At 39.0% G+C, this 24,725-nt stretch overlaps 2 protein-coding genes across 2 annotated transcripts; one reads left to right on the top strand and one right to left on the bottom strand.

The window, feature by feature from the left end:
- The first annotated feature begins 2,080 nt into the window (after positions 1–2,080).
- On the top strand, positions 2,081–4,112 carry LOC141904111 (large ribosomal subunit protein mL62-like). Its single transcript, XM_074792621.1, has 5 exons — positions 2,081–2,284; positions 2,682–2,721; positions 2,931–3,073; positions 3,365–3,534; positions 3,967–4,112. The coding sequence occupies exons 1-5, from the start codon at positions 2,108–2,110 to the stop codon at positions 4,058–4,060; spliced, it is 624 nt and encodes a 207-aa protein (XP_074648722.1). The 5' UTR covers positions 2,081–2,107; the 3' UTR covers positions 4,061–4,112.
- Positions 4,113–6,855: 2,743 nt separating this feature from the next.
- LOC141904494 (putative helicase with zinc finger domain) lies at positions 6,856–24,518 on the bottom strand. Its single transcript, XM_074793084.1, has 24 exons — positions 24,503–24,518; positions 23,771–24,017; positions 23,041–23,077; positions 22,550–22,671; positions 22,401–22,463; positions 21,944–22,097; positions 21,454–21,712; positions 20,893–21,097; positions 20,590–20,697; positions 20,222–20,401; positions 19,467–19,666; positions 18,951–19,127; positions 18,236–18,464; positions 17,873–17,983; positions 17,394–17,518; positions 16,910–17,116; positions 16,208–16,467; positions 15,790–15,908; positions 14,871–15,164; positions 14,423–14,530; positions 14,180–14,255; positions 13,192–13,384; positions 12,500–12,803; positions 6,856–11,912 (listed from the first exon to the last, which is right to left on the bottom strand). The coding sequence occupies exons 2-24, from the start codon at positions 23,942–23,944 to the stop codon at positions 10,143–10,145; spliced, it is 5,475 nt and encodes a 1,824-aa protein (XP_074649185.1). The 5' UTR covers positions 23,945–24,017; positions 24,503–24,518; the 3' UTR covers positions 6,856–10,142.
- Positions 24,519–24,725: the final 207 nt, after the last annotated feature.

The following is a 24,725-nucleotide window of genomic DNA, read 5'->3' as shown; positions in this document are numbered from 1 at the left end:
CACATTCCCCATCTAACCGCAAGGTGTACTGGGCGACGTCAGTAACTGACAAACCTGTAAGATTGCACGAAACACAAATAGCGCAGTACAACCAGCTTGACCGGGTTGAGATTCAGGATCTCAACTAGCACTCAAAAGCGTGACAAGAGACTTCATCCACTGACCGAGGTTGTCACAAGGACACAATGAAACTAGCACTCACAAGCCGACAAGAGACTTCATCCACTGACCGGGGTTGTCACAAGGACACAATGAAAACTAGCACTCAAACTAGAAATCAAAGAGCGTGACAGTAGAATCATCCCTCAGTCGACTCAGAATACCAGAAACAAAGAGCGTGACAGTAGAATCATCCCTCATCCGGGCGGTCACAAGGACACAATGAATGCTAGTAGCGTGACAATCCAGTATAACCACTCCATTTGTATCCCGCGCAATCCCACAGATATGCCCGTCATTGACATCACTCAGCACACTTTGTAGATAGGTGGGGGCAATGAGGCCTCGCCATCCTGTTTTTCTTGTTCCATATGAGAGCGTGTAGAGGGCAGAATTTCCTGACCGACTCTTTGTCTGACATCCTCGACACGTGACCGGCGAAGGAGAGCTGACGCTTTCGAACATTAGTTTTGTTCCAGCAAACATTAAAATTCGACAGAGAAATCGGCCCTGAAAAATAAAACGGGTTAATTGCTGAAAAATAGAACGGATTAATGAACACGGAACAGTACAGGACAGCACGGAGACGAACAGTAACACATAAAACATAAAGACGTCGTTCCTCAGGAAGCAGGAACAGGAGCAGGAGCGGGAGCGCAGCGAAAATCGCCAGGAGGAGAATCCACGGTAGCATGTTCACAGTGTGAGTGTGCAGAGGTGAATGGCCTATGCTTGTGTACAACGTAGTCAGCCGGTGACGTATTCAATGGCGCGTATGAATGATATCAACAACTCTGAAAAGCCGCAATTGTGTCTCTATTGTTGAATGGATTTACATTGAGAGCTTATAGAAGTTGAATGAAAAGGTTCTACTGCCCGGTTGAATACACGCCAGTAGCCAGCTGAACAATATCGTGGAACTTTAATAAGGCCATAAAAATAAATTTCTAACCACGGATATAGTTAATCTTAAGTTACTATAAAACAATAATTTTGAAGCGAGACCTCACACGGCAGCTCGCGCCATTTTGCAGAGCTTCTCTGGACCTGTGGTGATAGGTCTGCATTATTAAACTGATGAAATGAAGGAAAACTTTAAAAAAAAATTTTTTTGGTCTCATTATAGTAATGAGTATAACATCAATTGCTTACCATAGATAGATTAAATCTTAAGTTACTATAAAACAATAATTTTGAAGCGAGACCTCACACGGCAGCTCGCGCCATTTTGCAGAATTTCTCGCAACCTGTGGTGACAGGTCTGCATTAAAACTGATATAAATAGAAAAAAAACTTCTTGCTTTAAATTTTGCTTTAAATTGATGAGTTGATTTAAAATCAGTCTCAATAAAATCAGTCTCTATATTGCATTCGGCTCCTTTATACATGTACATCGTAAAAACAATGAATATAAATACACTGATACTGATACTGATAAATAGTGAGACTTCAGGACAGTGAGGAGTGATGCCGGCGAACTGTGGATAGTGAGCAGATATTTTTCAGTGTCTTATTGCGGAAACGAAATATCAAGACCTCGATTCAGCTATCGAAAATTTTCCCTTACTTCTACATTAATTAATTCATCTATGCCTGAAACTTATTTTTTTCCTTTAATACAGAAATAAGTCATTTTACACATAAATATTTTCTTCTTATAAATCAACCTTTCAAATGAATTATTAGTCAGAACATTTTCCTTATCGTTATTGTTGAATCATTTTCGATATTTACGACGGATCAGAATATTCATTCAACTCAAAATGTTCTTCCATTCGTCTAGCACATGCCTAGATATTTCGCCGTTTCGTCAAATATTGTTGTGAGTTTGGGATTTTCGGGACCTGTCATGTCAGGTCCCAAGACCTGACATTGACAGGTTCTGGAAACTCTGCAGACAGACAGCATTCGTTCGCTTCCGGGTTCGCCAATTCAATTCATTTCCAAAATGTTGCGGCAGATTTTCTCATCGTTTTCTCTGATGCGTCCAGCGTCAATAGTGCTGCCTACTGTAGCAGAGCCTGGTCGTTTATCAGTGGTCGGTTACAAGAGTCAATACAACATAGAACGGCTTTACCCGCAATCAAACACCGGCAGTGGTACGCCTTCTGAAGAAGCGAAAAAGGTAAGAAAAGCCTCAACCTCAGACTCCCGACCTCCTCAGCCTCTTTTTACGTAGTCTAAATCAAAGGGGCTCGTATCAGAGTTGTAGGTACTGTAAAAATAATAATCTGTTAATCCAATGTCTATAGTATATATATATATATATGATTATAAGGTATTTAGACTACTTATCACGTAGGCCTTACTTTCTTTTCACCATGTTCACTCTGCATGAATTCTCCAGTGAAGGGATTAAACTGAAATATGAATGAAATCCCAGCCTAATAATTTCTGCAAAAGATGGAAAGTTCTTGAGTATTCTTAAGCATCCGTCTTTTGCTGAAATTATTGATGGATTTCCTATATGCCATGGTACCATTTTCGGCCTTTAACTGAAGTATTTTTTTTATTTGTTTCAGCTGCCCACTAGTTCAGAATTTACAGGCTTTATTCCTTTAGGTAAGAAAATTGAGTAAGACTGCAGTTAAATTAATAGGTCGCCTTTCTTGGTCCTGTGTTGTACATGTAATTGACAACTAAACTGTGGTAATGATGATTCAGATTTTGATATTTTGACTAAGAGAATAAGACATCAATCCATTCCTGACCTGGTAAATTCATATTTCTTTCTAAAATTGTTATTTCAATGCGCATTCTTATATTTACAGATAAATTAGAGTTTCGCTATTCGAGGTCAAGTGGACCTGGGGGTCAACACGTTAATACGACAAACTCGAAAGTAGAACTACGTTTTCACGTGAAAGAAGCCGTTTGGTTGAACGAGGATGTCAAGGTCAAACTAGCCGAAAAAGTAATCACTCGATTCCTACGTGTTCACGATTTGCAATAATTTGAATGATTTTTCTGTGATTTAAAAAAGTCTTGAAAAACAAAATGCAATTTCCCCATTTCGTGTTGATATTTGAAACTAGTTTTGAAAATTGAACATGAACTGATTTATGTAAGAGTTCCACAGATGTAGGTTCAAATATCTGTCAAATTTACTGCCTGTAACCACCATTTAACTACTCTCTGTGTCCACAATCATTTCAAAGGCATCCCTCTACAAAGCATAATTTCATGTTGTTTCAATTCTTTTCAGGAAAGAAATCGTATCAATAAAGATGGCTTTTTGATATTGAGTTCGGATCGAACTCGAAAACAGATTTTAAATCAAGCCGATTGTTTAGATAAACTGCGTAATATGATCAGAACAGCGTCGATTAAACCAGCTGAAACGAGTGAAGATGATCTGGCGCTCAAGCGGAAAAGGTAATGGTCGGTTAATCAAATATTCTTTACAAATATCTCGAATTTGTTGCCTTCATTCTTAAGAAGTTTACAGCTTACAGACTTCAGTTGGTTCCGACCAACTTTAGAGATAACTGTTTGACGCTTTGAGATAACTCAGATATAACTTATCAATTCTGGGATAATTGCTCAACCCTCAAGATTCATTCGACTCAGATATTTGTATTTGTTGAAATTATTTTCTGAACCCTATACATGAAGTTTATCGCAGAAACTGCCCTGGTAAACTCTGGACTTAAGCGTAATCTACTGAAATTACGTTTATGTGATGTTTCAAGGAATATCCATTTACCATGGCACCTTGAGCCCCAGTCGACCCGTGCCCCTGCCCTAGAGGATCGTCAACTTATCGTATTCATAGTTCTGACAGATTTCTAATGATTTTTATTGCAGACAAGAGAAACGCCGACAGGAAATGTTACGACAGAAAAAACTTCATTCGCTCAAGAAACAGTCGCGTCAAGGATCCGGTTTCTACGATAGTTGATGTTTTCGTATAAGAATGAAAATTGTTGCCGCGAATTTGTAAAATAAATGTAGTGTAGAATTTTTTCAAATATGAAGTCTTTTTACGTTTATTATTCTGTTTTGTTGGATTCGGATACAAGTTTCACCGAGGATACATACTTCATTGAAATGATGACTCCTACTGAATGATGTGCGTGTTGAAATCTTCATTCAGTAGATTCTGCCTTATTCAGGGCTGTGTGAACTTAAATAAAATCTACCTGAAAAATCCTCCATTTCCCTAATTACCAACAGTGAAACATTGACATCAGACCCAACCATAAGAATTTCTTCGGTGAAATATTTGCAGTCCCTTTGCTACCTATAGGTTTCTCAACTCAAGTGAAATATTCACAGCTGCCCCGATGCTACCGAGCGTTTGAATGGAACGTCTGAGCTATACCCTCTACAGAAAATAAGTCAAGTCTTGAGAAATGTGAAATATGTCCACACATCCATCATTAGAAATGAGAAAAACACTGATAACAATAGAAGATTCCATTTGTAGCGAGAAATAGTATTTTATTGAAGAAGTGCACACCAGCCGCCATATCAAAAACAAGGGACCAGACAATAGCCCTGTTAGATAGGCTTGGGCGACAGTTCGTACAGCAATTAACATGTTCTTCTAAAGCGCTATAGAGACCCAGATCTCGGGCGTGTATGAGTACAACAAACTAACAATCAAAACAACAATACCTACGAGCTGAATATCAGATGTTAAAGATGATGAAAATTGGGCGAATCTAGCTGGAATTCGCTGTAGCATTCTATATACACAGGTAGATGTCGCATATTATTGAATGGCTCGTATTCACAAATCAACATTTCAAATCAAAAACACATTTAATGTATCTTCATTTCAAAACTATTGTAGATACTCGTGATGTACTCGTATTGTTTATAGATAGTAGTCAGCTGTACCCTTATCACGTGATCCAGAGATCTAGACTGGTTTATGCACAAGTCTGCGGTGTCTTCGTTACACGACGAACAATTAATTAATTACAATCAATACACCACGAGATAAACAACACGGTAAACAATCAGCAACAGCAGCAGCCGAACCTCTCGTTAACCTCTCGTTACGACGTTGTAAATCCTAATTAAATCTAAACCATTCAGTTCAGTGATTATATTATACGCTATCACCTTTTTGAAAGAGCTATCCCATTAACCGAGTTAAACTACTACTACAATATAATTCCATAAGAATTCCATACATTTTGTTAAGATAAAATTACGTCGCTGTAACGTGATAAGCTAAACACCCGGTATTTTGAGTTCGGCAGATCAAACTAAACATAAAAATATCTATCATTCTTTTATAACAGCTATTTCATCTAAACTTTAGTTCGTAATACACAGATGGGTTAGGCGGAAAACAACAAATTACTTACTTTGTACAGTACAGTCAAACTTGAAGTCTAAATTGTCACATCACCATTATATTTGTATCCCAATATGTATTTCCGATCATACTTAATGTAAATCGTCATTTCGATAAGTCGCCACCCCTAACTACCAACTACATTGACTAAAACGTGTTTGACTGTACGTACAATGTAAGGCTTAAAAACTATAAATAAAATTTTTTTTTTTGGTCAATCTAATTTTGCATATTACAAATCATAATACAAGTGTAAACTGCTGCACGATGAGGAAGGAGTTTTCACGTTAGGTGGAATAATAACAATGACTAATTCTTTTTGTTTCAAAGTCCAGTTGACAAACTACGACAAAAAATGGCTTTCGAACTGTTTTCATAGCTTTGTGCAAGAAATGGCCCCCTGCCATTGGGAAATATATTACAGTATTATGTCATGAAATAGTCGAGACATCGGCTGGATTTCGTTCCCACAAAAAGTCTGCTCAAAAAGCATATTTCTAGTAAATAAGGCTAGCTGATAATTAGTTAATAAGGCAAGCACGATTCGTAATGTTAGAATTCTAAAATAAGATGCACATCAAATAACATTCTTTTTGAAATAACCTGCAAAGTATCATATTTTAATGCGCTAGTTTTGCATATCTTAATATAACAGACAAATTTGTTATTGGTCCCTAAAAAACGTAAATGCAGTACATGTATGATAATTCAGTCACTATTATGCTCATGGAGAAATATAACAAATAACAGGGGTGCACAGTCCTGTAGGCTGCTATGAAACAGATTGTAATCACCATATTATTGGCCAGGCCAAGTTGCCGCAGAAAGACTTCAATAAGTTAAGTTTCCATAAGATTTCATCTAAAAGGCAGTTAATCTGCCTTTTTGAAAGCCATGTCCCTTTCTGAGATGACACATTCCTTGATTCAGTCTAGGATATAAATAAGTTTTTTATTTGTACACAATTTAGTTCTTTAAGCGGAAAAACGATATCTACGTTTCGAAAAAGACATTCTGTAGTTGTCTTTAATCCAGATTCTACGTTATAGACAGGCAAATTTTGGAAGTCTTGCTGTTCAGCAACTGAAACCCGACTGATGGAATATTCGCTGACTTTTACATAAACATTTAAGTTTGTAAATACACGTACACTACACAAAGTACTAACTACTATATATATAGACTAATGTACAAATCGTAAACAATGATTTTGAATATTCAATAAAGTACAAAAAATGGGTGCATTCAGAAGATTATATAATTAATTATATTAATAATAATTAATATAATATTAATTATATTAATAATAATAATAATCATATTAATAATAATCATTTGAACAATAATGATATTAATAATAATAATATATAACAATATAATCGTGAAATAAGATCATGGTCTGGTAAAATATCACAGTTACGACAACAGTTCCTTGAATGACAAAACAAAAACAAGGCCAACGACGGACAACACTGCCGCAAATCCGATTGTTTTTGAATTTTTTTGAATTAATTTTTTTCTGGTTTTTTTCCATCTTTACCATTGATATCTAGCTATCCGCTACTATGCCCAGTCGATACAGCAACAGAACAGCAGCAGGTTATCATCACATACAACCCTCTAGTCTAGGGCCCTATTTCATAGATGTGACATATATACCGCTTGTCTAGCAATGACTTCAATGATGCTTATACACATCATCCTTCAGCAAGGTCTGTCAATTCTAGGCACTATTTTCAAGACTTTTTGTTGAACAGCAGCTGAAAAACCTTGACAGTTTTTTTTTACAGCATTTCTTATCATTCATAGGTCCATTCATATAGACAGCAATGAAATATTTTTCTTTTCTTTTTCACCCTCCCACCACCCAGACCATGTCTGTTGAATAAGTATTACAAAATAACAACTTTATATATACCGGCCTTGATTCCACAGTTCATAGTTAGACATATCTATGAGTTAATTCAACCACCTAAGAGTCAAATTTAACCCAGCACTGTGGAACCAAGTCCTGAAAATACTAATTACTACAAACACAAAAACAACGCCTCAGAATTACGACAAACAAAAAATTCTACACAATAAATCTTAAAGAAGCGCCGCAGAATTTTATCAACAAACCGATATCAAACATTACTTAGTTCAAAACCATTAGCAACCTTGTTTACAATAATGAACACAGTAAATAGACCTGAACTCAGGGGCCGAACTTTAACTACTGGAATTAGAGTCACCCCAATTCAAAGTACAGGTAATCTGTACACCAGATGTACCATTTTCAAACCACCCGCATAAAAAGCTCATTAAACCACTTCAAAAGTTTTCAAAGTCATTTTGAATTTTTTCTGCCTTTCTTCAAGAAGGGCATCTGCGGCTCCTGGACCTGCCCCTGGAACTTTTGATGTCATTTTAGGGGCGACGTATCGGTATGGCCCATCACAAAAAACATTTGTATCTAAAACTAGATCTATAGGTACTGGTACTTTCTATAGGCTATTTTCTATGAATAGTGTTTAACACGTGTTTACTTTGCAAAAATGTCTCGAAATCATTATGATAATAATTTATGGATAATGTATATGATATCAAGCGTGTTTCGGAGCAGAAAAATAAAATCAACAATATCAATAATGATGATTATCGGGAAGCAGAAATATGTTACGAAGAAAAGGAGTTTTTGTTTGTGAAGTAGTTCATTCGTTCGGGGAAGGCTAAAATGGAAGTAAATCAGCAGTGTTTAAAGGGAAGTTTCATTCCATCTTTCTTCCATTCGTGAAAGTTTTTCAACTCAAAATTACTTTGTTCACTGATAATTAACAGCCAGCTACGCGTCGCTGCACTGCGTAAGAACTGATGTTGGAAAAAATACGTATACGTCTGGACCACTGCAAAAGGAGCACAGCCGCCTATAGCAGACAGACTTTCAAAATTGATACCTAGGCCTATTAAGAAAACACAAAAATCTTAAGTTGTTATTCAAGAACGCTCTCTTCAAAAAATGCACAGCCCGAGTGTGAACTTCATTTTTTTACCAACTGAAACAAGTTCCAAAAACAAAGCTCAAACCGCTGGCCTACGCCTGATGACTATATCGATTTTCAGTCCTCCTAATTTTACAAATCCACTGAATAAATAATTCATCATAAATACCAGATAGACTCGAGATACTCGCGTATGTATATATGATTTAGTAAACCACTGACTACAGATATAAAAGTATAAAATACAATTCGAGTGTGCTTAGGACTATATACGTGTAATGAATGATTGATTACAATACGTCTAAAAAAACACTTTTCAATAAACAACACTGACGTCTAATCTACGACAATTATATCTAAATGTAGCAGGGATGGATCGGGAGGTGGTGTCACGGGTCTGGACTTGAGGATGCCCTTTCCAATCCATCTAGACTGATATCATTAAAACCAATGAATTCGACATTCGAAATTTCATAATTTCTGATATACCACTACAAAGATTCACTGAGCGTGTCCGTCGGTATGGCAGCTATATCCAAGGATTTCCCTCCAATTTTTGGACCTCGCCTTCCAATTTTCCTAGATGCAGCCCCGATATAGTGCTAATGCAATAAGATTTGTACAGAATACGCGTACTGTACATATACACAAACATAGACTCCCGAAGTTCAACTAGATATCAAAGTCAATTCACAGTCCCTAGTTTCCTCTAAGTATCTTATTTCTAAGTACAGCTAGATACAAAGTTTCGATATATTCTACAACTAATAAAAGATCTATATTAAGTTTGCGATTTTTTCACACTAGTCACAATCGATTCGATTCTAAAAACCAACAAATACTACGCACACACGGTAACGCTATCTTAAGTTCCAATTTCAAATTTCTACACACTATGAATTTCTTAATGTCTAAGACGTCATTCAGTAATTTATCGTGCAATATGTATGGTTAAGAATCGTAATAAATATATGAGAAAACTACACAACTATATTCAAAATATAAATACCTACCGATAAACAAAATCGAAATCACTACAATCCAATCCTTGAATAAGTTACAGTTGTATAATATCTTCAGCAAACCTTGCCAAACTTGAACGTGACAAACAATCTTTTTACAACCTCAGACATGAATGAAATCATTTTTTGATTTCCTCTGATCTTACTTTAGTGATCCTTAACTTGGACTTCACTTAATTGAACTTCACTGACCTCAAGATTTCACTTTTTACTTGAACATTGCTTAATTCTGATATCACTGAACTCGGGACTAACTTTGCCGGTTTGAGTTCGTCCGAACAAGGCAAGGATTACCGTACACCTCATAATCATCGAATTTGCGAATTTCTTTTGAACAGTTCAACCGACGACGTGGGGCCAGTTGCTCAAAAGTTGGTTAAAGATAACAGGCCGATAAATACCATTGTACAGTAGAATTCGTTTGATTCAGATTTTTTCAATCCGGATTTTCACATAATTCAGATCAAATATTTGGTCCATTTAACCTGGAACCACGTAAACTATTATTCATAATTCGGATTTAAGTTAATTCAGAGAAATCTGGGCGCAGTCCCTAGTCATCCGAGTTCTACTGTAACAATGAACTTTTAATCATCACTATGTCAACTGTCCACTGATCAACTCTTGAGCAAGTGGCGCGCAGTTTTTCCGAATGGTTCTATTTTGTATCTATGAGAAATACTGGTAAAACGCCTGCGTGCCGGGCGACGCTTTGATGTTCAAATTCTTCAACACCTCGAGCGGATCCTGAATCTCGGATTCAACAATCGTATTGTTCTGCGGGGGCGCCACCAGTTGATGCCGCAGTAACCCGTACAAATCGCTGTTAATCGTCGTCGACGTCGGTTGCCGCGTCTGCTGTTGCGGCAGCGCGCTCGTCGATCGAATACGCGAAACGCTGCTTGTAACCGGCATCGCCCTCTGGTGGTGAATCGGGTGTTGAGTTTGACTAAACGGCGTAGTCGCCGTCGGTCTTTGTACGGAATTTGCCGTAACCGATATATTCGCGACGGAATACGCCGCCGGTTCAGGCCCGCGGTTCGAACCGACGAAACTCAAACGCGACAGATTCCGCCATTGTTGGTTTTCGTGACCAGGGGGCGCCGATCGCCGGTGATTACTCGACGGAACGACGCCGCGTTCGGTGAAGGGAAATATTTCCGCCGTCATTTCTCGCGCGGACGCCGTCGTCAAGTCGTTACCGCCGCGCTGCTGTCGACTCAAAACACCGGCGTAAGACGACGACGACGCCGTGTCGGTCGCATCGTCTGAATCGTCGCTATCGATGCTGTCCTCGAGAAACCGTACGACTTGATCAACAGCGATTGGAGCATCCGGATCATTCATCAGATATTCGCTGATGAAATCGGCCTTTTCTCGACGTTCAGTTTCGAGCACTGAGCCTACGTTTACCGTGGCGTTCTTATTGAACGTTTCCGCCCTTTTCAATTGGTTGTTATTGCTGTTGTTGTTGTAAGCCGGTGCGGTCAATGATTCCGTCTGCGTACTACTACTGTTCACATTAGTTTTACACTGCTGCTGCTGTTGCTGTTGTTGTTGCGAAACCGTTTTTGTCGAATTTGAATTAGCCAATGCCACGCTACGACCGGCGTTCAACTTGTTCCAGTCGATAATCGAACCGTTAATAGAATCTACGGCGTCTGCCGGCGCCGCGCTCGACGACTGACTACGCGTACGCTGACGTCGACTCACCGAAACAACGGTCGCGTTTTTCTGATCTTTCGCGCGACCTCCTCCAGCTGCGGTAGCGGCGGCTCCTGCGTTATTCCGAACAAATGGCCGACCCTCGTACGACGTCGCGAGTAACTTATCGAGAAATTTGTTCGCTTCGTTTTGTCCGTCTTTCTGCTGTATGTAACTGTAGAATTCACGTTGTAAATACGGACTGAGCAACATGGTCGCCGATTGAGACCCCGTCGACCCGTCTTGACTTTCGGGTCGATGGTGATTTGTCTCGAAACCGGACACTTTTCCCGTCGCGGCCAACCTGTTATTATTGCACATCCAAGGTGGGGTATATTTCGGAGCGGTCGTCCACACAGGCCTCGGTGGGAAACTTGTCGTCGCCACTGCTTTTACGGCAGATTTCGAATTCGGAGCATTCCCTCCGCCGGAGTTTACGCGTTTTCGATGTTCGGGGGTTTCAGCGGTTGCGGGACGACTGACCGACACGACTGTATAATGATCGCTCGGTACCGGGTTCGGTAATTGTTGCGGCACGTACGACGGTACGACGAGCGGGAATCCGAACGGATCAAGGGGCATTGATAAGCCGGGACGTACGGTAGCGCCACCAGTGCCGCCACTGCCGCAGCGAGCATTCATACCCGGATATTGAGCCATCAGCGGAGAAAACCTCGGAAACCACGGAGCCATCCCGTAATAACCGAATCCAACCGGTTGTGGATACATCTGAAACTGATTACAATAAACAATATTCAATTAATACTCAATTGCTCACTTTAATAAACATTGCCATCACCCCTAAACAATTTCACGTATGAGAGTTTAACTCAGGTTCTAGCTTCACAAAAAGGTTTTACTCTTTTAAGGAATAAATCCTTTCTATGAAACTGGACCCAGGTTTCGGTTTCATGAAAAAACTTCGAGCTTTAAACAGTTAACTATGATTTGTTGTTGTCATCAACAGCAATTAAACCAGAAATTCTCGTTTAACTTTTCAGTGAACGGGACCCAGGCTGAGTTCTCATAAATAGAAAGAAAGCAATCTCAACAATTACAAACTCTGTATCAGCCACTTCTATCGGGTTTACAGATGATGCTATTCCAAAATAGGTAGAGCATATTCTGGGAAAAAATAACGCGTCAGAAGAGAACCACAGAATCAGTGGAGACCAATCAAACCTGCCTCAATCCATAACTCATACGTTTGTTTAATTCAAGAGTTAGGTAAGGTTTACTGAACATAAACTTTTTTCCCTTCAGTAATGGTCATTGTAGGATCCTTTATCGAATTGAAAAAATTGAAATAATTTGAGTCCTACCTGAGGAATAAACGGTTGCATGTAATGCATATTATGAGTTCTATTCTGCTGCGGTGTATTATTATTCGTTGTAGGGTCGCACGATACCGAATGGCTGCCGTACATGCGAGCGGCAATCGGCGAATAGTGTTGCGACGACGCGCCGTGTCGCAGACGGTTCGGAATAAACTCCGGCGCCAGCGGATTCAGGACGTACGTCTTTTTCAGCTCGATTCCGTCGATTTGCGATCGAAGTTGTTTCCACGTGATGCCGTACAGGCTGTTATTGTTGTGGCAAGTCTGGATAAACGTCTCCCAAACTTTCCTACGTAGAATAGCAAACAAAACAATTGCGGATTCAATGATTTTCATTGTGCTTCAGTTAAGTCTTCATCAGATGAGTCCACAATTTCAGGGTAGCCACTTTTCACCAAATCCCCTGAGTTATACCAGATTTTATGTTACAACACAAAATTCCCTGTATAAGGTAGTGTAAGGCCAAGAGCATTGTCCAAATTCCGTGTTTTCTAGTTTTACACATTTTCCAGGTCAGTCTGAATTTACGTAAGTCATTATGGATGAAAATATATGAAAATACATGAATATTGACAAACGCTTTCTCAAATTTGCACTCATTTTCCATGATTTTTCACACTTTTACAAGCAGACATCCATTTTTCGCATCAATCAGCCCCCTATTTTATATTATGTACCTGCATTTTCCGATGGTACACAGCGAGACCGGGTCGCCGACTACCGCTACTAACGACTGAGCCCGTGTGATCGCCGTGTTCAATAGTTTCACATTCGATAAGAATCCGTAATCGTTTTCGTCGCTGGTGTTTTCAATACGACACGTGTGTCTCGTTCTGACCGTACTCAGAAATATAGCACGGAACTGTTTACCTGTAAGAGAAACACACAGAACAATATATAATAACTACTAGAGACTCGTATAGATCTGAGTATTTCAGAGTTAATGAACAATACCTATGGTTGATGATTTAACAATTCATTTTCTGAGTTTCTCTGATGTCAAAACTTCGAAAATGTCAGAAAATAAATTGTCAAATCACCAACTGTCAGTTTGTTCTAGAACAACGTATTTACAATAACTATAATCAAACAGTGTGTACAGGTTGCAACGGTAGAATACGATCGAATCCCACGATGAAAACGAACTCGGAAAAATCCTCAGTATGGGCTTGCTGTCACATTGAAGATAAGCGACAGATGACCTGTAATACTCAGGCTGTTTATACATCAATTATGACATTATTGAAGAGATGTATGACCCTGTTGTATTGTCATCCAGGAAGTAATGAGTCATTCCATAAACAACGCAACATTGCACGATCGAAATGAGTAAAAATGATTTGATCGATAAAGCCGACAACTTTACTCATTTACGATAAGAACCTAGATTTTATTACCGCATTAGACATTTCGTAAGCTTGAGCGTCGTGCAATGCAGCAATAGAAATTCATCGCGTTTCAAAAGCAAACGTTATCATCCCGACTATTACCAATACGGGCTAGCCAAGCAATACTTTCCTAGTTTTTCTTCGTAATTGTGGATTTTATCTTTCATTGAATTATAGACTTGTCTACGGAAACAAACATCTACTCGGGGATGTTTGAAACTGATAGAAGACCAGAGATGTTGTTGCCGCTGCATTGTTTAATGATAAGAAGACTCACCTTGTACATTGAATACACGTTCAACGCTTATCGAACCAAGTTTTCGTTTACGTAATTCAGCACGAATTCTAACGACCTGTAGAAATACACAGTTCATTATACTATTATTTACGTATCAAGAATGATGAACTTTAGAGAAATAAACTTTAGATATCAATTGTATTGGGATTGTTCATTATTTCATACAGTGAGAATATATCATTTTATATGTGGTAAGTATAAAATGAATTGATAATTGCGAACCTGGTCAGCGTATGGTGACACGACCCCGATGCTGTTTTCATCGAACGGCCCCCAAGTTTTTGGCCACATTTTCTGCACGTAAGCGACACGTTCGGCTATTTCATAAACCTTCAAAAACAAAATCAATCACTAATCACAAGCAGGGCTACAAATCTTTGAATAGCGCTATTAGTAGCAAGTATTAATTTTTTCAGGGACATCTCATTCAAATGTGAATGACAATTCCTCAGCAATCAATTTCTTCAGGACCCTCAGTAATATTTTTAATATTTCTGTACACTTTAAACAGTATTTCTTGTGATACAATCGTAACGAAATACTGATAATCAGGAATGATCGACTAGCAATCTGCAGATTGGTCTTCATTGTTTTACGCAGTATTTGGATCAGGATTTGGATCCTAAATTTCGATCTAATCAGCAAGATTTTTTGAAGGATGATCTATTACCTCTGCGTTGTTGTAGAAGCCGGTGCTGTTCTGGTGTTGAACGTCCTCCCCGCGAGCGGTGAAAAACGACAGAGGATAGAACACCTCGTGTCGCGGCTGCGAGCCGCTCGTGATCAGTTTATTATCGTAGAACAAATCGGACGTGAATTCGATGATCGCTTTGTGCGAGCGGTAGTTCTCGCAGAGCAGAATTTTGCAGGCGTTTGTTTTCGGGAACATGTCGTAAAGACGTTCCAACAGCGAGATGTGTAAACCGTGGTGACGAGCGAAGTCTGAGTGAACTTCAGGACTCATCTGGAAACATATTATATATATATATCAAAACATCCATGAATTATCATAGGTTTTGTTAAGTAGGTATACTCAGTAGTGTATAGTGTACAAGCGTATCTTTTCACTGAATACAGAAAAAGAATGCCCTTGTCTAACGTCAAATGAAATTGCCCAAAAACTTTTCAGCATGACTCTTCAGATCTTGTCTTCGGATCCAAAATTGGCCACTTCTACCTATGTACATAATGCTTGAAATAGCATACGTAGAGAAGGGCGAATGATCAGTAAAATTTAAGTGGCCACTTTTATTTGACTTGCTATTTCCCCGACTATTCCCCGACATACACATTGTTTTCCCTGACTTGATCTGCTAAGAATCCAATCAATTAACAAAGTAAAACATAGACGGAAACCATTTGATTATTCGGCAGTCTGGCAATCTCGAAAAATTTCCCTGGATTGAGTTTTTTAACAAAATTCCCTGATTATTCCCTCACTTGTCTAAAGAAAAGAAAATTCCCCGACTTTCCTTTGATTTCCAAGTAAATGGCCATGCTTGGGTTTAGCAGAACTAAGGGATAATCTAATTAATATCGTAATAATGAACAGATTTTCTGGTGCCTTGAAGTTTGTTGTAAATACTGACCTGAACGTGATCACCAGCCATAACAATACGCGTGTTCTCACCAGCCAGCGCTAGCGGCATTATCATCTCAAGTTCCATTGCTTGAGCTGCCTCATCCAGCAGAATATGCGTGAAAAAGTCTGAAATAAAATCGCAAAAGGTTCATACAACATATGTTCATTCGTTTAATTTTTAAGCCTTTTTTGTTGTTGTTACATCGAAATAATTCGATCAGTAAAACCTTGCTTAAATGGGAACCACATGAATGAAAAGTTTTTTAACCTATTAGCACTCAAAAATTGCACTTGGTAGTATCCATTACTCGTCATAAAATTCAAGGGAAAATCCAAACTCATCACGATACAGCCCCGGGTCAGTTCTAAATTGGAACGGACTCAATTTAGAAAGTTGAACCGGATCATAGGTTTGCGTTAGATACCTTTCTCGAGTCCGATATTGTACAGCATTCTAGATGAACTCAACGTCGTAACGATTATACGATGTTCTTCTAAATCCTGTCTAGTCGGGCAGCGGAACTGAGTGTTATGAGATTTCGCATCAAGCATACAGTATTCGAGTATTGTCGGGCTGACCGTCTGAATCCAACGACCCTCGTACATGACGCGTAGCGGTTTCGCTTCCAGTAATCCGTCAGTAACGTACCCGTGTAGGTAATCCTTTATGTATAGATCAGCAGCGCTAAATAAGTAGTAAACATCAATTAATAATTATGACCCTTTAAACGGGGTGGCGAATTTCCGCCCATTTACAAATCCCCCGAGTTTTCCCTGATTTTTTCCGGTCCTTTTAACCCTTTCAGTGCATCTACACCACAATGCGGTGTATAAATCGGTGATGGATTTTGCTAGTACACCGCATTGCGGTGTATTGGTGTAATTAATTTCTATCGCTATTGAAAGATGGCAGCACCTGTCAAACATAGTGAAATATTAGTAACTAACGATACACCGCGCCACAGTGTAGACACACTATAGTGGTATTCCCATCATTCAACACACTAGGGTGGAATTTTTCAAAATTTTCAAATTATCTCAAGCACTATAGGATATTAATTAGTCAGCACTGAAAGGGTTAAACCTGGTGCAGAACTGGGTCCATAATTCTCCCAGTTAAAACTGACCTGTTTGAATGTGTACAGATGAGAATACGAGTATTCGACTGTTTGATGAGTTCACGAGAAGCCTGAGCGAGAGCGAATGTCTTCCCCGTTCCGTACGGACCGGTCAACAATATCGGCGGTAATCGGTGCGTTAAACTCGTCGTTATGGCGACGACTGCTTCGCGTTGTTTGGCGTTCAATTTCTTGTCAAATTTTTCATGCCATTGTCTGAAAACAATGGGATCAACCATATACAATTCATTCGATTAAGCTTAAATTTAAGGTAATTGACTTTGACGTGGTTTTTTAGTTTTTAAACTTCAGTAGGTGCAGTTCATGAGCTTGTGAAACTTCTCAACAATCCAGGATTCATAGGATTGAATTCTGGAGGTGACAGAGCTTCTCTTCCCTTATATGCGAAAAAGAAACTTCGAAGGTGCTGATAATACCCTGAGTGGTGCTCAGTGGGTTGAGACAATCATTTAACAACTCTCTCGATTCTTACTTCTGTGGATTCCACGGTATCTTGATCATTTTAGAAAGATCGGGGAATATCATCGACGTATCCGGCAAATTGTCGATAGCTAAATGCATCTCGCACAACGGCAATCGGTTCAACTGGAACTGAATCTAACAATGAAAATAGATATTTGTGTTATCAGGCTACATCGTAATCAAATGAAATGAGAATACAGGTATTACTGTGTGTAGGTTAATTACAAGCTTTAGCTTCATCAGAATGATTAAGCTGAAGGTAATTTATCATGTACCGTAACTGATGAAGCTACTTCGCATTAGTATCGAAAGCTTGTAATTTCAAATAAAATCAGTCAACCTACGCTGTAGTACGAAAACATGTAATTTCAAATAGAATCGGCGAAGCTCGACAGTATGACCTGTTTTCACATTGAAGTTGAGAGATTTGTTAAAACCTTCAGTTCGTGCTCCTGCGGTATAAGATAGATAGCACTACAGTATTCTTACCTGAACGTACACGCTCGTATCAGTTTGAAGATCTAGATCTTTAACGCACTGAGCCGATAATCTCATGTAGACGAAATCCTTGCCTTTCTCTTCTAGAATCGCTTCATACAACTTCAAAATAGAAAGTTCAAACCATACACCTGTGAGGCTAGTAATGAGTAGTACCGGAATTCTGAATTTTAGGCAAATTTTAGGATACGTCCTGAATGAATGGAGAATTCATGAGTTATTTTCACAGGGTCAGTAGTGAAAATGGTGTACAGCGGAATTTTAATCATAGCATGAATAATCTCAGGGGTGAATCTAGGTCTGATTCGGGACGGTGCACTGATTCAGGGAGGAATTAAGTGATAAACCACTGACCTTTTCGGGAGTTTGGTTTTCGGACTTGTTATTTTTATCGACGGCCGCGATGAGAACGCGATTGACGTTCTGTAAAATGAGCCGCCCGTGAGCGGTATCCTCGGAGATCTCCGTCGCTAGGTTCGTGTGCGCGAACAGCTCGTCGTTTTGAGCGTATTTAGCCGTGGAATACGTCGAAGGCATCAACATGAATCGTGTCGTTAAATCCAACCAGGTTTTGATGTTATATCTGAAGTGTACGAGCATAAAAGGATCAGATCGATGAACTCTGGAATGTTCAAAAACAATTACCACTTCATTGAAACTTTTCTTAAGCTTTTAAGCTTAAGATTTTTCTGATAATTGGATGCTAGCCACTACTCCCTATGAATAGATAATGCTTAAAATTCACATCGATCAAATTGATGAACTCTGAATAACATCCTTACTTTTTCACAATTTTCTACTATGAAATATCAGGATTTTTCACATTTTTCATAATCTTTTACAAATGTTTCACATCAATAATATAAGCAGTTATTGGTTACTACTTGGACAGATTAAAATGAATTCAAAGCTCTGCAGTATATGACATAAGCGGCAATCAAAATATCTTGACAGACACTTTTCTTGAACTGTTCACACATTTTCATCATATTTCACAGATTCTCACATTTCTAAGCAGACATTCCATTCTTCACAATTTTTCACTAATCAGTATCAGTGTATTACGTACTTGGATACATTTGAATATTGCGCCATTTCTTCAATGTACAACAAACTGTGCATTCGATCGCGGTAGTTTTCCTTCGACGTGACGCCGTCCTGTAAACAATGGCTAGTAGCAATCTGTGCGGCAGACGGAACCGGATATTTCTCCAACAATTCGGCATCACGACGGTTACAACGCGGCCTACGACGAAATCAGATATCACAATTTTAACCACAAATTATTTCACATACCCGGTAGATTTCATAAGAAGTCGTGAATTTATTTAAGAATCCATTCGCTGGTTCAGTCTGTATCTTGAACAGAAGGATGTTTGCCTAGATAGCTTTAAGAACAAATGCGGCCACCAGTCAGACATGTTGAAAGGTGGACCCTCAAAAATACATAACTCTTCTCAACATGATCCAATAGTCATAAAATTTCAACAAATTCCATCCACAGTCCACAGTACACAAAAAAGTATGATGGATGTACAGTAAATTCGATAAAATACTTTGAAAGTCAGATAAGGAAAACGCTTACTTTGGGAGGAATTCAACGATGGGTATAGTCGATACTTCCCAGCGGCCGCTTTCACTCAGGGTTAACTCAGCTTGTAGTTTATCGACGTCGATTACCGGACTGGAGTCGACGCACAGCTGCTGACACATCACCGGTTCGACACCGAAATCAAACACGACTGTTTGACGAAACGTTCCGAATATATCCGTACGAAATAGAATCTGAAATCATAGAAAATAGTCGAATGTTATCATAACAGTGAACTTTAGGGGGAGTGGTACTAAATCATAAAACTGCTCTGTAGTTGTTGGATTAGCCGTAGAACCAAAATGAGCTTACCCCAGTCTTAATTTGTTAGATTGACTATAGAACCAAAATAAGCTTAGACCAGTCTTAATTTGTTAGATTGACTATAGAACCAAAATAAGCTTAGACCAGTCTTAATTTGTTAGATTGACTATAGAACCAAAATAAGCTTACCCCAGTCTTAATTTGTTAGATTGACTATAGAACCAAAATAAGCTTAGACCAGTCTTAATTTGTTAGATTGACTATAGAACCAAAATAAGCTTAGACCAGTGTTAATTTGTTAGATTGACTATAGAACCAAAATTAGCTTAGACCAGTGTTAATTTGTTAGATTGACTATAGAACCAAAATGAGCTTAGTCTTGTCATATTGTTAGATTGACTATAGAACCAAAATGAGCTTAGACTCAATTGTGCAGTTAGCATTTAGGGGAATAGAAAATCATAGTGAGAGAAAATAAAACTGACCTTTACTCTGTAGACAGTTTCGTTTTTTGACAAGTTATTCTGATCGACAGGATTCAACCATTCTTGACAACTCTCGTCGAGTTTTTGCGATTTTTGATTTTTCTTCGGGCCGATCGTGACGGACGTTATGTTGAAATGGCGTTTTGATTCGTCCAATAGAATCACACGAGCTAAATACAGCTTTCAACGGATAGAAATAGACTCAAATTTTAATCAAAACTTACGACATTTCAGTAAGCTCTTAGCAAATTATTTTTCAGCGGATTTAAAAAGTTAGTTCTTTCTTTTTCGACGTGGAAATTGATGGCGCATGTAGGTGTACGTACGTATTCCCAATCATGAATGAAGCACGTGCTAAAGCTACCTACCTTGCTAGTCAACGTGAAAAGCCAAGCGTGATTACACCTTTTAGTTGCCATAGTTATTGATGAATCTGAATTGCAGTAGAATTTGATACCAGGAGGGTTACTCGTCATCTGAAATGTGAAAGCAAAAATCTATTTATTCAACCAACTGCAATCTGGGTGCAATCAGAAATGTGACACTGGGTACAGTCTGAACTGTGGAACTGGGTACAGTCTGAACTGTGGAACTGGGTACAGTCTGAACTGTGGTAGCCACTATCATACATGCCTCAGCCTCCACTCCTCCATCTCAATGTTGACACTTACGATTGTTTCTGGATTATCGGCGTTCATCCATTTTTCTAGTAGCTGTTCAGCGTACGAGAGGCCGGCTCCACGATTCTCCTCGTCCCTCTCTCGCTGCAGCTGCTCGTAACGGTCATCGAAACGTTTGCGCCACTCAAGCAGTTCTCCGTCGCAATGAGCTTCCGTACATTTATCGCCGAATCGACAAATTCCACTCGACATAAACCTGGCAGAATAATGATCATTAAACATTAATCCTTTCAGTGCATCTACACCACAGTGCGGTGTATAGATCGGTAATGGGTTTTGCTAATACATTGCATCACAGTATATTGATATAAGTAGGAATGACTTTTTTAAATCTCTATTGAAATATCGCAGCATGCTAGGGTTGAAAGAGCGAAAATGTAGACAATTCTTGTAGTCAAAAGGGAAATTGTTAATATAAATATCTCTGCTGGAAACCATCGTAGTAAATGGGTTTCATCTTAAACAGAATCGTTTCAAGGAGGTTCAACTGTAATCTTGTAGAGTAGAATTCAACTTAAGCGGGTCCTGGATACAGAATATTACAGAACACACCTGGGACATTTCTGGAATTCTTCGCTGGTAAGGCCTCGCGGCGGTTCACGGAACCTCCATGTTCGACCGCCATCATTTTTATCGTCACCGCTCTGCTGAGAATTGTCGTTATTATCCGCAATATCAACTTCCAATTCTCCATCATCGTCATCACCTTTTTCATCTTCGACATCGACGTCATCGTCATTTTCATTTGCACCGCCGCTCGCAGGTTCCAAACATGCATCGATAGCTAAATCAATCTTCATCGAATCATTCTCTAGAAAAATTATACGTTACTCGCAATAATTCATCTTCGAAATAATTAATTCACCGCAAACATTAACTCATCATCGGATATACAGAGAACAAGCTTATGAATTTAAATTTTCTTAGGTATCAATTTAGTATTTTTTATTTCCTGTAGGCCTACAATTTCAGGGCAACTTGACATTTTTAGGAGGGGGGCCACATCCCCTGCACCCGCTCCTCGGATCCACCCTTGACTTACCCTCCTCATTATCATCAGTGATATCACAATTACTACACGTATCTGGTTTGGTTTTCTCAATCGACGGGGTGCTCTCAACATTTTCCTCCTTTTCCCAGTCGACTGTTATTCCATTGTCAATAATGATAACGTCATCATCATCTTCATCTAACTGCTACAATGAGAAATTGTCTAAAATTCAACCCACAAGCACGCTAGAAGTGGCCATATTTGTGATTAAAAAACATTTGTAAAACTAGGATATATAGATGTACAACACACAAGACTTAAAAGAGTTCCACATTTGAAAATGAAATCTAAGTTTAACTAAACTTCATCCGATGTATAGACTCACATCAAAACACTGCTGGGGCCACAAAAAATATTCGCTAATCACAACAAGGGTTAAGACTCTCAGGCTTAAGGGGTAGACACCTTCAAAAACTAAACCGACAGGTCACATTAAATATGAGCTTACCTGGTCGAGTAGAGCTTTTACAACTATTTCCAGTCGATCAACTTCTTTCTTAGCTTGTACATTCTAAAAATCATACATACAAAAGTTCATAACGATCAAGAGCTTTTGGACTCTATCTTTATATCGTGCCTCAAATCAAATGATAGTACCTGTTCATCCTTTTCGAGCCATGTTTTCGCAGTTTCGAACGCGTTTACAAATTTGCCAATTGACGACAGAGCTTTTATCTTCTTTAAAAACGCTTTCGCGTTCAACTCATCGATTAACAAAACTGTAAAATAAAGTTTGGAAACTGAAGGCCGGGGTTCTAAAAATATCTTTCATTCTGTTCCACAATCCAATGCTTAATTAACATATTCACTGCCCCCAGTTGCTTATACGAGTTATCTCATAGTGGGCAATGGAGCTGTTACATAGTCAACCATATTGTCCAAAATTGACCAATGAGCATTGACAATGAAGCAGTTTGTTCTAAGGTCAAGTTTGTTCACATCAAATACTTTTTCTAACAGAAAAACAGGTTGAAAGAGTTTTGAATAATTGATATCAGTTTTTGCCTTTTCATTATTTGATGTAAGGTCTAAAAGCTATAAGAAGACTGAGAGCTTGAGTTAATTGTGGCATTCCATTCACAGCGTACCTTGTTCATAATCTTCTATGGCGGCTTCATAGTTTTTCTGAAATAAAAATAAATAGTAATAATTATCTCAAGTTATGAAAGCCTAATGGATCCAGCTTGTAACTAGAGAGACTATCACGCAAAAGAGGGGCAACAAAACATATCAAAAACAGTGTGATTTATATCCCTGAAAAGGCAAGTACCAGTGACTCAATGAGAGGTAAGGCGTTCCTGGTTCTGAATATCATCAAAATCATCTTGAAAGTCATATCAGGTGCATTAGGCTTATGAGAGTCTTCCGAGTTTGACCGGGTACCAGTTGACCGGGTATGAGTTGACCCAGGTACCAGTTTGACCTGTGTACCAGTTGACCGGGTATGAGTTGACCCAGGTACCAGTTTGACCTGTGTACCAGTTGACCGGGTATGAGTTGACCCAGGTACCAGTTTGACATGTGTACCAGTTGACCGGGTATGAGTTGACCCAGGTACCAGTTTGACCTGTGTACCAGTTGACCGGGTATGAGTTGACCCAGGTACCAATTTGACCAGTGTACCAGTTGACCGAGTATGAGTTGACCCAGGTACCGATTTGACCAGTGTACCAGTTGACCGGGTATGAGTTGACCCAGGTACCAGTTTGACCCGTGTACCAGTTGACCGGGTATGAGTTGACCCAGGTACGAGTTTGACCTGTGCACCAGTTGACCGGGTACGAGTTTGACCCGTGTACTAGTCGACCTGCTACTTACCAATTTAACGTGACAAGCCGATCGATTGAGCAACAGTTGAACTCGTTTTCCGTGATCATCTTGATTCGACGACTCCACAATTCGTTCCAGACATTTGGAATAGATGGCGCATGCATCGACGTACTGAGCTTGCTGAAATAGTTTAACAGCGCGCTCACCTGCACTCGCATCCATTATACTCCGTTACGACTACATTGAACTGATGCGATGTATCATTCGTCAAATCATATTCTCACCAGGAATTAACCTTCGAAGATAAAAACAATGATTCATACGGCCATCATTTTCTTAAACATCAAAATTGATAGACGGAAAATAATCTAATTTTTGATATCTCAAAATTTAGAACAATTGTCAATTAATAAATTTAATGGCAATATAATATTAAGTTACAAAAGCTTATAACGAAAAAATTATAATGGGACGCAACCTTGCAAAGATTATTTCAAGATTAAGCCTACTAAACGATTTAAAATTACAGATATTTTCAAATTGAACAGTGATCAACGAACTACACAATGGATTTTTTTTCTGTTTCGTTTTTTTTTGTTCGAATCTCGGGCTCGAGGCCAAATTGTTCTATTTAGCCTCTGACAACAAGACTACAGCAAAAAAATTAACTGTATCTAAGATCTAAACTGACTTGTTATCGATAAACAGCGCCGCATCGACTCGCGATAAGCGTGAAAACACCGATAATTTACATGAAGAATGACGTGTGTTTTTATTTACAAAATTCTGACAGCTCTCCTCCATTAATGTAGATGGCGACACCGTACGGACTGGCGGGCTCCGAAAGATACCGGACCCGACGCGATATAGATGGCGGTACAGTACGGTAAAATAAACTGGCGCGCGAGCCGGGTCACTTTTCAATTGATCGTCGTCAAACTACCTCATTTACTGAAATAAATCAAAATAGAAATTTCTCATTCCTTTTATGAGCTTTACCCAA

The sequence above is a fragment of the Tubulanus polymorphus genome, chromosome 4 (genome assembly GCF_964204645.1).
Source record: "Tubulanus polymorphus chromosome 4, tnTubPoly1.2, whole genome shotgun sequence".
Taxonomy (NCBI): domain Eukaryota; kingdom Metazoa; phylum Nemertea; class Palaeonemertea; order Tubulaniformes; family Tubulanidae; genus Tubulanus; species Tubulanus polymorphus.
The sequence above is the reverse complement of the archived record's forward strand: the minus strand, read 5'-3'. Positions and strand labels throughout refer to the sequence as shown.

Coding starts and splice junctions, on each gene's coding strand:
- LOC141904494 (XM_074793084.1), bottom strand. CDS start 23,944: ATGGATGCGAGTGCAGGTGAGCGCGCTGTTAAACTATTTCAGCAAGCT. Junction 20,698..20,892: donor CCGATAATCCAGAAACAATC/GTAAGTGTCAAC, acceptor TTCACATTTCAG/ATGACGAGTAACCCTCCTGG. Junction 17,117..17,393: donor ATACCGTGGAATCCACAGAA/GTAAGAATCGAG, acceptor CATTGTTTTCAG/ACAATGGCATGAAAAATTTG.
- LOC141904111 (XM_074792621.1), top strand. CDS start 2,108: ATGTTGCGGCAGATTTTCTCATCGTTTTCTCTGATGCGTCCAGCGTCA. Junction 2,722..2,930: donor TACAGGCTTTATTCCTTTAG/GTAAGAAAATTG, acceptor TTATATTTACAG/ATAAATTAGAGTTTCGCTAT. Junction 3,535..3,966: donor CTGGCGCTCAAGCGGAAAAG/GTAATGGTCGGT, acceptor TTTTTATTGCAG/ACAAGAGAAACGCCGACAGG.